The following is a 13,810-nucleotide window of genomic DNA, read 5'->3' as shown; positions in this document are numbered from 1 at the left end:
CTCCATAGAGCTTGCTGGGAAACAAAAACAGAATGCTATTTTCGCTTTCCCTTTTTTCTTACAAAATCAAAAATCCTTTCCAGCTTTCTTTCAGTTAGAGAGAACAGGTACAGGTTTTTCATAAAAAGAAAGTGGTGTAACACGAACTCTCGAACTTTCGGAAAGCAAGGGATACTTGTCATTATAGTGTCTTAGCCAACTGGGTGAACAGCTTGACCCGGCTATTCTAGTCCAGCTGCCATAACTGTTGCCAATTATAACACCAGTTCCCGTCATAGGGAAATGACATTCAAGAATGTAGTTCACTTTACTGTGAGAGTAACCTGATAAATATTATTGGATGGGATGACGTGGGGACAAAAGTTTGGTGACCTCGGTTCACATTTAGCTCTTAGCCATCTCTGTAACTGTCATAAGACTTCACCTGACTTTGAATCATCACACAAGTCAGGACAGTAGGCCGGGTCAGTCAGGTCAAGCACTTGGTGGGGTTTTCCTAAATGAGAACTGCCTGTAATGTATCCTTTCCACTGCCTTTCCTCCGCAGATTAAAGGGTATAATTCTTTTTAATACGTACTTTTGCTTATTCCAGATCCCACACACATGGTGAGAAAAAGCAAATGCATACTTTTCTATTACTTCTGTTCTTGGGGTGTAATCAAGAAAAAAGAAGGGATTTTTACTTTAAATTTACTTGCTCCATCAGAGAGTTTTATCAATTGATTGATTGATTTAGCTTCTGGGACACCTGTTTTTCTTGTTCTTTTTTTGTCTTTTTTTTCTTTTTTGCTTTACCAAGCTACACAAATATGTAACAAAGGTTTCAAAATACAAAAATATAAATCACAATAGTAACAAGACCTGTTTTCAAAGGGATATGCAATTTGGAACTTTTCCTATGTTTCCCCAGCTTTAGCAGCAACAAAACAGGGTAGAAATGACAAAGATGCATCCGGCATAGTCCCAACCCTGATGTCTTTCAAGGCAAGGTGTCCGGGGAGGGACAATGTGAGAACATAAGTAGCTACAATATAATGTCATAAGTGACAAAGGCCATATTTGGAAGAGCAGGGAGAGAAGTAAAGCAGGAAAAATCTTTTGCAGAGCCTAGTTTGAGCTGGGCATTTAAAGCTAGAAAAGAATGTCTTAGGCCAAGATTTGGATTAAGGACATTTTATACAGTGAAACAGCGCCAGCAAATTCTTGATGGAAGAAGAAAAGGTGGGTCAAACTGACAAACTGATTCTTTCTAATTTTGTTTTTAATTAACAGAATTAAACCCAAAAGAAAGAAGCAAATTGATGGCCTTTTATTGACAGGAAAAAGTTCATGTATTTTGGGCAGCTCCTCAAGTCTCAGCCAAAAAGGTACTTCCAGTTTCTGATGTGTGCTGTTTGCTTGTTGAAAGAACTCTTCAGGCTGTTTGTTCTTCTCTCTGTCCAATGGCAGAGAAATCCATACTTTTGAACGCAGCTGATTGGCTACTGTAAAAGCCCGCTCTGAGCAAGGACCAATGAGCTCCCGGAGCCCAGATTCTTGGAAATAGTTTCTGGCCGGGAACGCGTGACATTGAGAAAGCCTTGCATTTGTCAACAAGGACGAGTCTAGGCTGGCCCTCTGCCCACGCGATCCAGCGCCGTGTCCCAAGTGGCTGATCTCCAGACTACCTACTTTCGGATGCCCACTTCGGCTTCCTCCTACCCCCTTAACCCTCACAGCCTCTTGCACCTGCGCCAGCACACTCGGACGTGACTACCAGCAGGGATCGGGGCCCAAAGTTCTTTCTCTGAGTGGATTGGCCTGGTCCCAGGCTCGGGACGCGTCTCCAAGTCCCAGTGACTCCTCCCCGTTGGAGTTGGGGGGAGGGTGCGGGGGAAACTAATAAAACCGCTGGAGACAGCCGGCGGTGGCTAGGCGAGCACTGGAGTCTCAAGACACTTGCTGCTCCTTTGACTCACTGCTCCTTCTGACCCGCTGCCGGACTCCTCTGCTCCGTAACTCTCCTGACTCAGCCCAGACAGAGGTGCACCAGCCCATCAGCACACCTGCGCTGCTCGCCTGGACGCGACCCGCCCGCTCCTCCATCGCTGACTCTGTCCCTTGCAGCCTTCGCCAGCAAGCCAGCCCCGGCCAGGTCCTGTGGGCATCAAGATGAAGGCGGCCCGCTTCGTGATGCGCAGTGCCCGCTCGCTGAGCGGCGCTAGCCTGGTCCCCCGCGAGGTCGAGCATTTCTCGCGCTACAGCCCGTCCCCGCTGTCCATGAAGCAGCTGCTGGACTTTGGTGAGTGAGGACAGAGGGTCCCGGCGGGGGCGTTGGGGTTGGGGTTGGGGCTGGGGAGCTGCCTTAACTTTAAGTCCCGGTGCAGGGAAGGCTGGCCTCTTTGTTTAAAAAGAACTGGGGTCGGACTTTCTGCTGAATCCTAGTTCATCGACCACCAGCACACCTTGCCTTCTACATCCGCCTTCTTCCTGACAGTTTTTGTCTACAGGTGGAGGCCACCTGTGGCTCCGCTGATGCTGGATGGTTTGAGCTCATCTTTCCGTCCAAAGCATCCGTCAAAATACTTTTGCGTTAGGTCGGCATTTAACAATGAATGAGAAACTTGATCCCTTTGCCGCACAGGATTTCTTGGAAAAGATTCCTAATTTTATAAAGTAGCCTAAAATTAATTGATGTTTTTAGCCCTCGGCTGCCCTTCACAGGATACAGCTCTGCATTCCTAACAAATTTCTTTGCTTCTCTACCATTAAAGTTTTCTAAAATATTTGCAAAACTGGCAAAAGTATTTACAGACTTTCCACAACAATCTTACAAGGAAAATTTCAAGGATTTGGATGTGATATTATTTATTTATTTATTAGTAATCTGGAAACATCACAACTTCCACCCCGCCCTCTGATCTCCTACTCCAGTTTTATAATTGAAACTCTAAACATTGTGGCCTTGACCGAACCCTGCATTCTCTCATGACTATTAAAAGCTGTAGGGGTCATCTGACTTCGTGGAGGTGAACCCTCTTTAAAAAACAACAATTCCCATATTAGTAACTTAAAAAAAAAAGACAAGATGATCCTTCTGAATTATCTATAAACTGTAAACCAACCGAGGGTGAAAATAACTTTATTTCATTTTATTTATTTTTATATGAAAAACACTTTAAAAAGTGCTGGAACGCTTCACGAATTCATGTCACCCCTGTGCAGGGCCCGTGCTAATCTTCTCTGTCGTTCCAGTTTTTAGAATGTGTGCTGTGGAAACGAGCACTGAAAATGGTTGTATGATACATGCAGGTGTTTAATGCTGGATAGTTCATGCTATTTGAACACATCATCTAGACATACTTGTTTCCCAATACTAAATAAACGTTCATTATTACAGGTTCCGAAAACGCATGTGAAAGAACTTCTTTTACATTTCTGAGACAAGAATTGCCTGTGAGGCTTGCCAATATCCTGAAGGAAATTGATATCCTTCCTGATCGATTAGTAAATACCTCTTCCGTGCAGTTAGTTAAAAGCTGGTAAGTAGCGAACCATTCTGAAACAGTCTCTAGTTTTAAGACAGTTATCTGAGTGTGAGTTCTTACAATATATTAGTATCATAGTCGGAAAACAGGTGAATTGAATAGTAAATACTTTTGAAATATGTAAAGAATTTTTATTAGTTTAAAATAAGTTATGATGAGGGCAATTATAAAACTAGCGACTGACATTTTATCCTGAAAAAGGAGATTCTTGCACAATATAATTTTTATTTCTAGGGGAAATATGAAAACTATTTGACAGTTACAATTTGCTTTGTATTTCAAATAATAAAGACGGCTTGATATTGCAAAAGGAATCCTATACTAGAAGTAGATATGAATGACTGCTATTCATAGAGGGCCTCACCTTTTTTCATTACAAACCAATTAACAGCAGGCTCTGGGTTCACATCCTGCTTCTGCCTCTTAGTTGTGGAATGCTTGGAAAGTGTCTTAAGTTCTCTATGCCTCAATTCCCCCATCTCTTACTGAGGAGAATAAAGTATATGCCACAAAGGGATAGTGAGTGTAATTAAATGAGGCCATCCATTAAAAAGCACTTAGAGTATGTAGCACACAGCCAGTAATCTGTCAGTTATAATCATCTCCATTTATAAATAAGGATACTGAGGCTTAGAGAGCATAGATAATCCAAAGGAGCAGATTTTCAGAGACTAGCTCCAGGATAGACACTGAGGCAGGTTGGCACCAGAGCCTCACTTTAATCTACTGACTGCATAGCTTTTCGTTCATTGATTCAAGAAATATATGTATCATATACTCATTAAACAATTACAATCTGAAGTACATATTCAATCCATAGTATGTACTTCCTTCAAGACTTCTATTCACCTGTTAATGGATTAGGAAAAAATATGCATGTTTTCTTAGAATGTTGCTTTTAAGGGCTTTTGCTATTAAAAAAAATACATTTGCCAAACAAAACAGAAAACAGATCTGGAATAGTTAAAGGAATAAAAATTTTAATTTAGGAAGTTAAGGATTAAAGTTGTAGCTTTTCTTTTGTGATGTTGTTTTCCAAATGTCTTGGAGTTTTCATTTTTAAGCATAATACTTTCTCTTTTCAAATCATTTGGAAAAGATACTATTTTCAGCCACTTGTATCTCACTATTCAATGAAAGAATTTAAAGCACACCTGTCACTTTACAGGTACATCCAGAGCTTGATGGATTTGGTGGAGTTCCATGAGAGAAACCCAGAAGACCAGAAAACATTATCAGAGTAAGTTCTACGTGTTAGATTAAGTGTCTAAAACTTTGACTATTTCCAGACATACTCTTGTAATAAATGATATGCACACTTATAATCTAAGAAATAGAATTGAATGAACCTTACTCGAACCTTCACTAAATACAAATGTGTTTTTTGGCTTAGTTTTGTAGATACTCTCATCAAAGTTCGAAATAGAAATCATAATGTAGTCCCTACAATGGCACAAGGAGTCATAGAATATAAAGACGGCTGCACAGTCGACCCAGTCACCAACCAAAATCTTCAGTATTTCTTGGATCGATTTTACATGAACCGTATTTCTACCCGGATGCTAATGAACCAGCACAGTAAGTTAGTTTATCATAGTCATGATATATGGAGATGGGTGTAGACTATAAGCCATTTTCTAACTAGACTATTTGGTGGGTCACATTTTGTTGGTCAGTAGTAATTCTAATCATTATTATCCTGATTTTTATATAATATGTTCATATTTATGTTTCAACAGTTCTTTTATTTAGTGACTCAGAGACAAGAAACCCAAGCCACATTGGAAGCATTGACCCCAACTGTGATGTAGTAGCAGTGATCCAAGGTAATTTCTTCATTTCCCTTATTGAAAATGTATACTATATGATATGGTTGACATACAGTTGCAGTGACTCTGTAAATAAATTCATACTCAGAGTTTTCCCTTTATATTTTTATGAATACTGTCATGAAAGTCTTTTGTTTTTGAAGATCAGGGGTCTAAACATGCATTTATAATGTTATAAAAAATCCAAACATCAGGTTAAGATGTCATATTCTTTTATAGTATTTGATCTCTGATGTGTGCATATTCCTATTGCTATAACTGAAACACTGTCATAATTCTTTCTTCAATAAAATACTTAAAAGTTTTTTTTCATATACATAAACTTGTATTCTAATGCACATTTTAGCTTAAGAGTAGTGTGTGTACTGAAGATCACTTAAAATTTTTACTTGGCACAAATTCATTTCATCATCTTGGAAAAAAACCTTCTATTCCAGATGCCTTTGAGAGTTCAAGGATGCTTTGTGATCAGTATTATTTAACATCTCCAGAATTAAAGCTCACGCAAGTGAATGGTAAGCTGTGAATAAAATACATTTTAATCTGTGTAAAATTCAGTGTTCTCCCACTGTGATTAATAGTGTAACTACAAAGCAACTTCTGTGTTCCAATTTTCCCTTCTGAATGTGCCTAGTTTGTACACTTTTAAATTTTGAAAACCGAGATTCTCTTTATCTCAACCAGAAAGTTCCAATTGAGCATATTCAGTTGCTAGTGATGACTTATAAAGAACAGTTTGGTATATACAGTAACAATTTAGTTCCGATATCTTAGACTGAAGGAAGATTGCTTACTTCAGAATAGGGTGGAGAGGAGCCAGAAGTAGGAGGAGCCACGCAGTAGTGGAGATATCCTCAGAAAGAGGTTACTCATCAGATCTGGAGACAAAAGTACTTTCAGTTGCACTATAAGAAATAAGCCAGTCACAGGAGGACAAACACTGAATGATCCTTACTTACATAAGGTGTTTAAAATAAGTAGGACTCAAAGAAGTAAACGGTGGTTACTAGAAACTGGGAGGAGGGGGGAGTGAGAAGTCACTATTCAATGGGTATAAAATTCTACTTATGCAAGATGAGTAACTTCTAGAAATCTGCTGGACAGCACTGTGTTTAGCAATACTACATTGTACACTTAAATATTTAAGAAGGTGGCTCTCATGTTAAATGTTCTCACCAAAATTATTTTTAATGTGCTATAAATATATACCAGTTTTGGAAACAAAGCATACTTTATTTAGTAGCTTCAACTGAAGGGTACCTGAAAAGATAGTCTTCCTTCATTACTGAAATGATTACATGAGGAATTCGAGGCACTGTTTTTATCCTATCCCATAGCTGCTTCTCGAAGCATGACAGCATACTTAAATTGGAATAACCTTCTCTTTTCAGTTCAAAGTAAACATCTTTTCCAAGTAATAGTTATACATGAACAATGTTCATTGGTGGTGAGAGTGAAAACTAAGTTGTTCAATTTATGAGTAGCCTAACTTATGGGTTGGGGAATATGCAAATGTAATCGATTGCTAAACTAAAAACTACAAATAAAGATTGAGAACATCTCTAAACATTAACAGAATTGTTACATAACTTTAGATAAACTGCTTGAACTGCTTGATAAAATAAAGAACGAATTAAGCCAGTCCTTGTGTTTTCTGATTCAAACTTTGCCAAGGCCTGGCAAATCAGAGAATAATTCTTTTGTTTTTTCTTTTCAAACAGTATTATGAGGTTTTGTTTCCCTGTTTTCCTTAGCCTCTTGGTGAAATTTGAGCATATTTAGTTTATAAGATTTGGTATTTGATTGATAAACAATCAAGAACAATCAGGCATGTTATTTTCCCATAGTTTTCTATGTGTTACTTCGATTTCCAAATCTGAAAATTATAGCTAGCTTTATTTTTGATGTTACCCTATAGCCACATTAATTTTTTCTTCTCTCTTACAATGATATTGTCCAGTACAAAAGTTTGGAAAATAGAAAAATAATCCATGTAGTCTAATTTATAGCACCCTTGTCACACACTTCATCTGCTTCATACATTTGTAGAGAAATGCAAAAACTCATCATAGAGCACTAGGCAGCAACTGTAAAAGCATGTTGAAAATAAGCCAGTTGTGTTTTCTGCTTAAAAGGGAAGGTTCTAGGGTAGGATTTCGGAGTGAGGAGGATGGGAGTATGCCAATCCTGTTTAAGTCTAAAATATTGGTCAAATGGATATGGATATTTATTTTAATGAAGTATTTGTTCACTAATTCTAATGAGTTTCATTTTTTCTCCTAGCAAAATCTCCAGAACAACCAATTCACATTGTATATGTTCCTTCTCACCTTCACCATATGCTCTTTGAACTATTTAAGGTATGATGCTTCACCATGATTGCAGTTCTTTTTTATTAAAAATTCACTGGTTGCATTTTAAGTTCCTTTATCATTTCTGACTACACAGGAGCTTCACTGTCTTCTGCTAAGTGAGCTTCTGTGCACCTAAAAGGAAGATACAGTTAATGGTTGAAAGGGTACATAGAGCTCACTGTAGCATCGACATGCATTCGAGAATGCACAGCATGAATCGTGGTATCTCAGAGCTCCCTATTCCCATTATTTGTTCAGGTGTCCAACAAAGGACTATTCATTCGTGTATTCATTAAGAAAGTTCATGGGGTGAAGACTTCAGGGAATGAGGTCTTGTTTCTTCCACCCCCACAGACTGGTCCAAGTCCAAATCCAGAGGTTCAGATCCAGAATTCCTGTAAGTGGCAGGATTGCAACCCGAGTCTAGAATGTGCTCAGAGGACAGTCTGTTCCTTCCGTTAACCACTTCAACATGTACATGAATCACCTGGTGGTTTTGTTAAAATGCAAATACTGAGTCAGTAGGTCCAGGATGGGGCCTGAACTACTGAAGTTCTAATAAGCTAACAGGTGTTTCTGTTGATCCACAGTGCCCTTTCTGTGGCAAGGCCAGAGGGCAGTGCTTCTCAAACTTCTATGCCCCTTAGTGTCACACAGAGGGCTTGTGGAAATGCAAATCTGCAGGCTCTGTCCCTGGTAGAGAGTTTGATTCCTTAGGTCTGAGAATATGCATTTATAAGAAGCTCAGAGGACTTGGATATTACAGGTCTGGGGTAGCCAGGTGCTCAAATCAGATCCTGTCCTGTGTTCTAAGACCAAACTACAACTCTATTTCCAAGACATAAGAACACCCAAGGCTTTGTGATGCTTCCAAGAGTCATCTGGACCAGGGAGGAGGAAGCCTAAAAAAGTGAAATTTACTTCTAATTCTGATATAACTCTTCTCAGAAGTTACTGTTTCCTAATTTATTCTTAATGTTAGTACAATGAGGTATTGATTGTACTATAAATATCTGGTCTATTTTACTTGACTTGAGCTAATGATTTGAATGTAATATCAAATAGAAACCAGAAAGCAGATAATTTGCTGGAAGGTTAGAGAGAAAAAAAGGAGTGAAATAAACCAAAACTCTATGTGTTTAAGACTCATCCAGTTTTCTGAAAACTTGAGTTTCTTCCCTGTGAAAGGACAAAAGATGCTTTGTTTGTTGATTTGATTTACTTTTAAATTGAATAGTCCAACTCATAGATTTTATATTGATATCACTGGCAAAAGTTAAAATGATAATCACCTGCAAATTGAAATTTAAATTAGAATTACTTACTATCCTTTTCAATGGTAACAAGTTTTTCCCAGCAAATTTTCTAAAAACTAATAAATTGGTTCAGTGATTCACTGTTCATTTGTTATGTGGTAGTGTTTGGTGTTTGGATGTAAAAATGTAATGGAAAGACAGAAAATAGAGAGCCAGGAAATGCATGATAAAAAACCATGTGTACGTTTAAATTAAGCTGACAAATAAGAACCTGACAACTAGCAGAATGGTTTTTCTATTAGACATTACTCCCAGGAGGAGCTCTATTACATGGTGAAATGAATGTTTTTGTTACACATCCTATATGACATATTCACTAATGGCTATTTACAGAGCTGTTTTAACTACTAACCTTAGAGAAATAGGAACTTTGAATAATTCTCTGTACTGTTTTATTTTATACATAAAAAACAGATATCTATTGTCCCCCATTCTTCTGACATTGAATTTCTTCTGTTTTTGTTTTCTCTAGAATGCAATGAGGGCGACAGTCGAACATCAGGAAAACTGGCCTTCCCTCACACCAGTTGAGGTGACCGTGGTCCTGGGAAAGGAGGATCTTACAATTAAGGTAGCCATTCTCTACTCTTCTTGTGAGTCTCTCTTGGGAGAATTAAAAAGTCACCAACTGTAGTCTGTCTGCTTTGAGCAATAGCTCAAAGGCGTTTAGTAAGTGACTTTTCAATGACAGCAAGACATTTTTACAGAGACAAATGCACGTTGTTTTTAATGTGTAGTCCTCATGCCTCTTTTGTTGGTTTAAGATTTCAGACAGAGGAGGTGGTGTTCCCCTGAGGATCATTGACCGCCTCTTCAGTTATACATACTCCACCGCACCAACGCCTGTGATGGACAATGCCCGGAACGCTCCTTTGGTAAGACCAATGATACGGCAAAGCTCATCCCAGCCGCCTCGTTCTAAAGGTGGAGCTCGGACTACAAGGAAGTATTTAGGCAAGTTAATCCATTTAAATTGGGCAGAAGGATATAAGAAAGAACGATACAGCAAGCTGAAAATAGTGAAACAATTCCAGGGATCTCTGATTGGAAGCAGATCTTTATCTAGGTTCTAGGACATCAGCATCAGGCAGGACAATAGCTCCTTTCTACATTTTGTATTCCAGTGATCACAGCTACCTCTTTACTAATAACTGATCTTTTCTCTCTAGGCCGGTTTTGGTTACGGCTTGCCGATTTCCCGTCTCTATGCCAAGTACTTTCAGGGAGATCTGCATCTCTACTCTTCATCAGGATACGGAACAGATGCTATCATCTACTTAAAGGTATACTTTAAACTCAGTAGAAAAAACAATCGCATTTCTGAAAAGATTGCTTCTTTTACTATCCTGAGTTCTATGACCCACAATGAAAACCCCAGACTGACTTCACGCAAATAATGACTATAAGTAATTCTGTTTTCTGTGTGGTGTGTGTAGATACACTCTTTAATATTTAATGTGGTAACTTACAAACAAGCAGGTGCAGCCAGGCTACCTACATCAAGTGAAGCAAAATTATTGCCCAAGAAGCACTTCTGTTTCAGAGTGAGGACATGCTCATGTGAATTTTTTTAAGGCAACTCCTCTGGCATCTGTGAAAATAGATGTACTTTGGTTTTACTTCGACTGTGAAAAAAAAAGATGCTAATAATGCTGCAGCCTAAAAAATAACTGGTATCAAGTTATTGGAGACGTTAGGCTGCCCTTAGAAATCCAAAGAAAACAAACAAGCAAGCAGAAAAAAAAACAAAGACACTGAAATAGAGAACAAGGGGACAGTGACCAGAGGGGAGAAGGAAGGGAAGTTAAGGGGACAAAGGGGGAGGGATTTGGAGGAACAAATAGGAAGGACACAGGGATGAGAACTAAAGGGGGTAGAAATGGGAGGGAGGTGGGGAGCATGGGGCGGGGGAGGCTGGGATGGGAGAAATAGACAAAAAACTGAAAAATAACTAAATAAAATTTTTAAAAAATAAAAAATAAATAAAGAAAGAAAAGAAAAGAAATCCAAAGAAATGGAAGCTGACTGGTCACAAGTTGTCAGCGGGGTACCAAGCATTTCTGTTTAAACTGTAAAACTTCCTGCATGTGTTTTCTATTTCTTTTAAAGCCTCGGTTTATTTGTCAAGGTTACTTTCTTGATTCTTCTTATCATTTGCCAACTACAGGGTCTGCTACAAATAACGCCCCTATTTTATTACAAAATCTTTTACTGCAAAATCATAAGCATGTAATTCTGTAATATCACGCTCAAGCACACCATATGACATTTTAGAAGAAATGTTCAAATTAGAACTATAAATTGTTATACCCATTTTATTACCCTACCAACCACACTCAAGCAGGCATTACTTCTGCTGGACCCTGTATTTCAACTGAAAATATATTTACAGATATTAGCAACTAAACATTAAGCTTCTAGGTTCCCATTCTGTCCCAAGGAGTTGTTTGCCAAGTGGTTCTTGACCATCTGAAATAATTAATGCATTCATTTGTTAAATAAGCCAAAGTTTTCAAAGTATTGGGAAAGATTAATAGCTTATAGATTTGCAGTATAAGATTTAATGGATTAATAGTACCAGATTAGGACTTTTTTTATCATAGATTAAAAGGTGTTGGTTGGAAAGAATAGCTTTGCTTTTTTACTCTATCATATCAGTAATGTCTAAACAAGGTACATGTGTGAATATTAAACAGAATAGCGAACTCTATTCCCTACCTTAAATTGTATACATACTATTTTATTCCCTATAAGGTAGAGATAGTATTTATTTTTTAGTTTTCTTTTATACAGTGCCTAACAGACTATCTGCTCTGGTGCACTCTTATTACTAAACTAATTAAAATAGTGTATTTAAATAAAATAAAACAGTGTATTTCAGTCATTGACTACTTACCTCTGAATTTATTTTGAAAAAATCGCTTCAATACCATGAGTAATTTCTTTGGTTTGACTTCTTTCCTCACTCTCCTTTTAGGCCTTGTCTTCTGAGTCTATAGAAAAACTCCCAGTCTTTAACAAATCAGCCTTTAAACATTATCAGATGATCACTGAGGCTGACGACTGGTGCATCCCGAGCAGGGAACCGAAGAACCTGGCGAAGGAGAAAGTGGCCGTGTGAAGATGGACACTCGGGACACTCGAAGGGATCAAAGTGGGTCTGTGCCAGTGCTGCTTTCTGACCGTTTGCATGTGGACGCCTCTTCCCTCAAAAACAAACAACGGCAACAAAAACTCCTTCACCAGAACACTGAAGGGAAGAGGAACAAAGCTTGTTCCTGTGCCCCGGCAGAGCGGGACGACGGGAGTTAACAGATGGCCAGCTCTTTATTCTTTCAACATAGAATAATGCTTGAGTTTGTATCAAACCCAAAAGAAGATATAAGCCTTGGTTTTTCATCTCTTTATCAGCAGGAGTGGGAAAGGGAGCAAAGTGAAGATATAAGCTATCGGTTTCAATGGACTTACGTCTTAGACTTCTGGTTGACATCATATTAGTATTTATTGAACATCATGTCAATTATACCAGTGTTTTCCTGCCTTTCAAAGGAGTAGTGCTTATTTTACACTCTATGACCAGAAATGTATATAAATGCATTTTGTGTATATCTGTGTGCTCTAGGGAGGAAAAACTGGTGACTAAAATAACATTCACTTTGAAGGATCAGTGAGTCAAAACATTTTATTCAGAGTTTTGGCTAAGGCATTGAGCCTATGCAAAAACTTAGAGGGAAGCCTTTTCTGAGAAATACAAGGCCTTTATTATGCTGCTTTCCCTGTTCATACATCACATAGTAAATGAACATTTATGCAAGGTGCCTAGTCTTGGGTGAATTTTAAAATATGCACTGAGTTCAGAATGTTGACAGTTGGAGGGTGAGAAGAGTTGCCAAAGTGATAACAAAAATATCCCTCATCTTGTTTTTTTAAACAAATGAAACAGTGGCCTGGAAAAAGTGATGTTAGGGAAAGAAGTCCTGCATTTGGAACCTAACTCTGAAAGAAGGGCTGCTCTCCACCACGGGGTGGGGGTAATCCAAAGACACCCATTTTCTACATTGAAGAAAATGCGTTTTGGATATATTTAATTACACTCTCTACACTCCAGCATTAATGTGTCTGTAGAAAAAAATCTTAATTATCAAATGACTCAAGGACATTAGTATTTAAATACTTCTTGGAGTATTTTTAACAAGCAGCCTGGAAGTAAGAGGATAAGTAAAAACATCATGCCAGGATGTTTTTATTGGGGAATCATGGAGACTGATAGTTAGTGAATGAAAGCTGAACTGTTTTCATATGGAATTTTAGGGAGTTCAGGTATAATATGCAGGCTGACAGAGTAGTCTTGTACATTACTCTTAGAGAAGGAATGAAAAGACTACAGAAGGAAGGAGGAAAGAAGGAAGGACAAAGAAAAGGGAGGAAGGAAAGAAGGAAGGAAGGGTGAAGAAAAGGAAGGAAGGGCATTTTGCTATATTTTCACAAATTATTTCAAGAAATGATCCATATTTTCATGGACAAATTATTGGCAAGAGAATGAATTGGTGTCTTTCAAAACAGTATGACTTCTTTAAATGGCTTTCTCACTCTTGCAAGATAATAGGTTTTAATGAGATAATAAACTCATGTGTCAAATGAATGTTTAAACTGAGTTATGGAAAAATAATCAGTACTGTCTATGTGTTGAACTTACATTTGTGTTTAATATTGTCATGGCCTAGTGTTGTGGTACTTCTGGGAGTGGCCATACAAGCCTCCAACTATGTTGTGAGTTTCAGAC

At 38.2% G+C, this 13,810-nt stretch overlaps 1 protein-coding gene and 1 non-coding gene across 2 annotated transcripts; one reads left to right on the top strand and one right to left on the bottom strand.

The window, feature by feature from the left end:
• Positions 1 to 1,612: 1,612 nt before the first annotated feature.
• PDK4 (pyruvate dehydrogenase kinase 4) lies at positions 1,613 to 13,493 on the top strand. Its single transcript, XM_037142791.2, has 11 exons — positions 1,613 to 2,282; positions 3,381 to 3,522; positions 4,697 to 4,768; positions 4,922 to 5,106; positions 5,268 to 5,354; positions 5,795 to 5,872; positions 7,641 to 7,717; positions 9,500 to 9,598; positions 9,792 to 9,902; positions 10,197 to 10,310; positions 12,005 to 13,493. Exons 1-11 carry the CDS (start codon positions 2,153 to 2,155, stop codon positions 12,146 to 12,148), a joined length of 1,239 nt encoding a protein of 412 aa, XP_036998686.1. The 5' UTR covers positions 1,613 to 2,152; the 3' UTR covers positions 12,149 to 13,493.
• LOC119047367 (U6 spliceosomal RNA) lies at positions 3,163 to 3,266 on the bottom strand. Its single transcript, XR_005082134.2, has one exon. It is a non-coding gene; the product is annotated as a U6 spliceosomal RNA (small nuclear RNA).
• Positions 13,494 to 13,810: the final 317 nt, after the last annotated feature.

The sequence above is a fragment of the Artibeus jamaicensis genome, unplaced genomic scaffold (genome assembly GCF_021234435.1).
Source record: "Artibeus jamaicensis isolate MK-2021 breed Jamaican fruit bat unplaced genomic scaffold, CSHL_Jam_final contig_923, whole genome shotgun sequence".
NCBI classification, from domain to species: Eukaryota; Metazoa; Chordata; class Mammalia; order Chiroptera; family Phyllostomidae; genus Artibeus; species Artibeus jamaicensis.
Note: the sequence above shows the minus strand (reverse complement) of the source record. Positions and strands in the feature narration are given on the sequence as shown.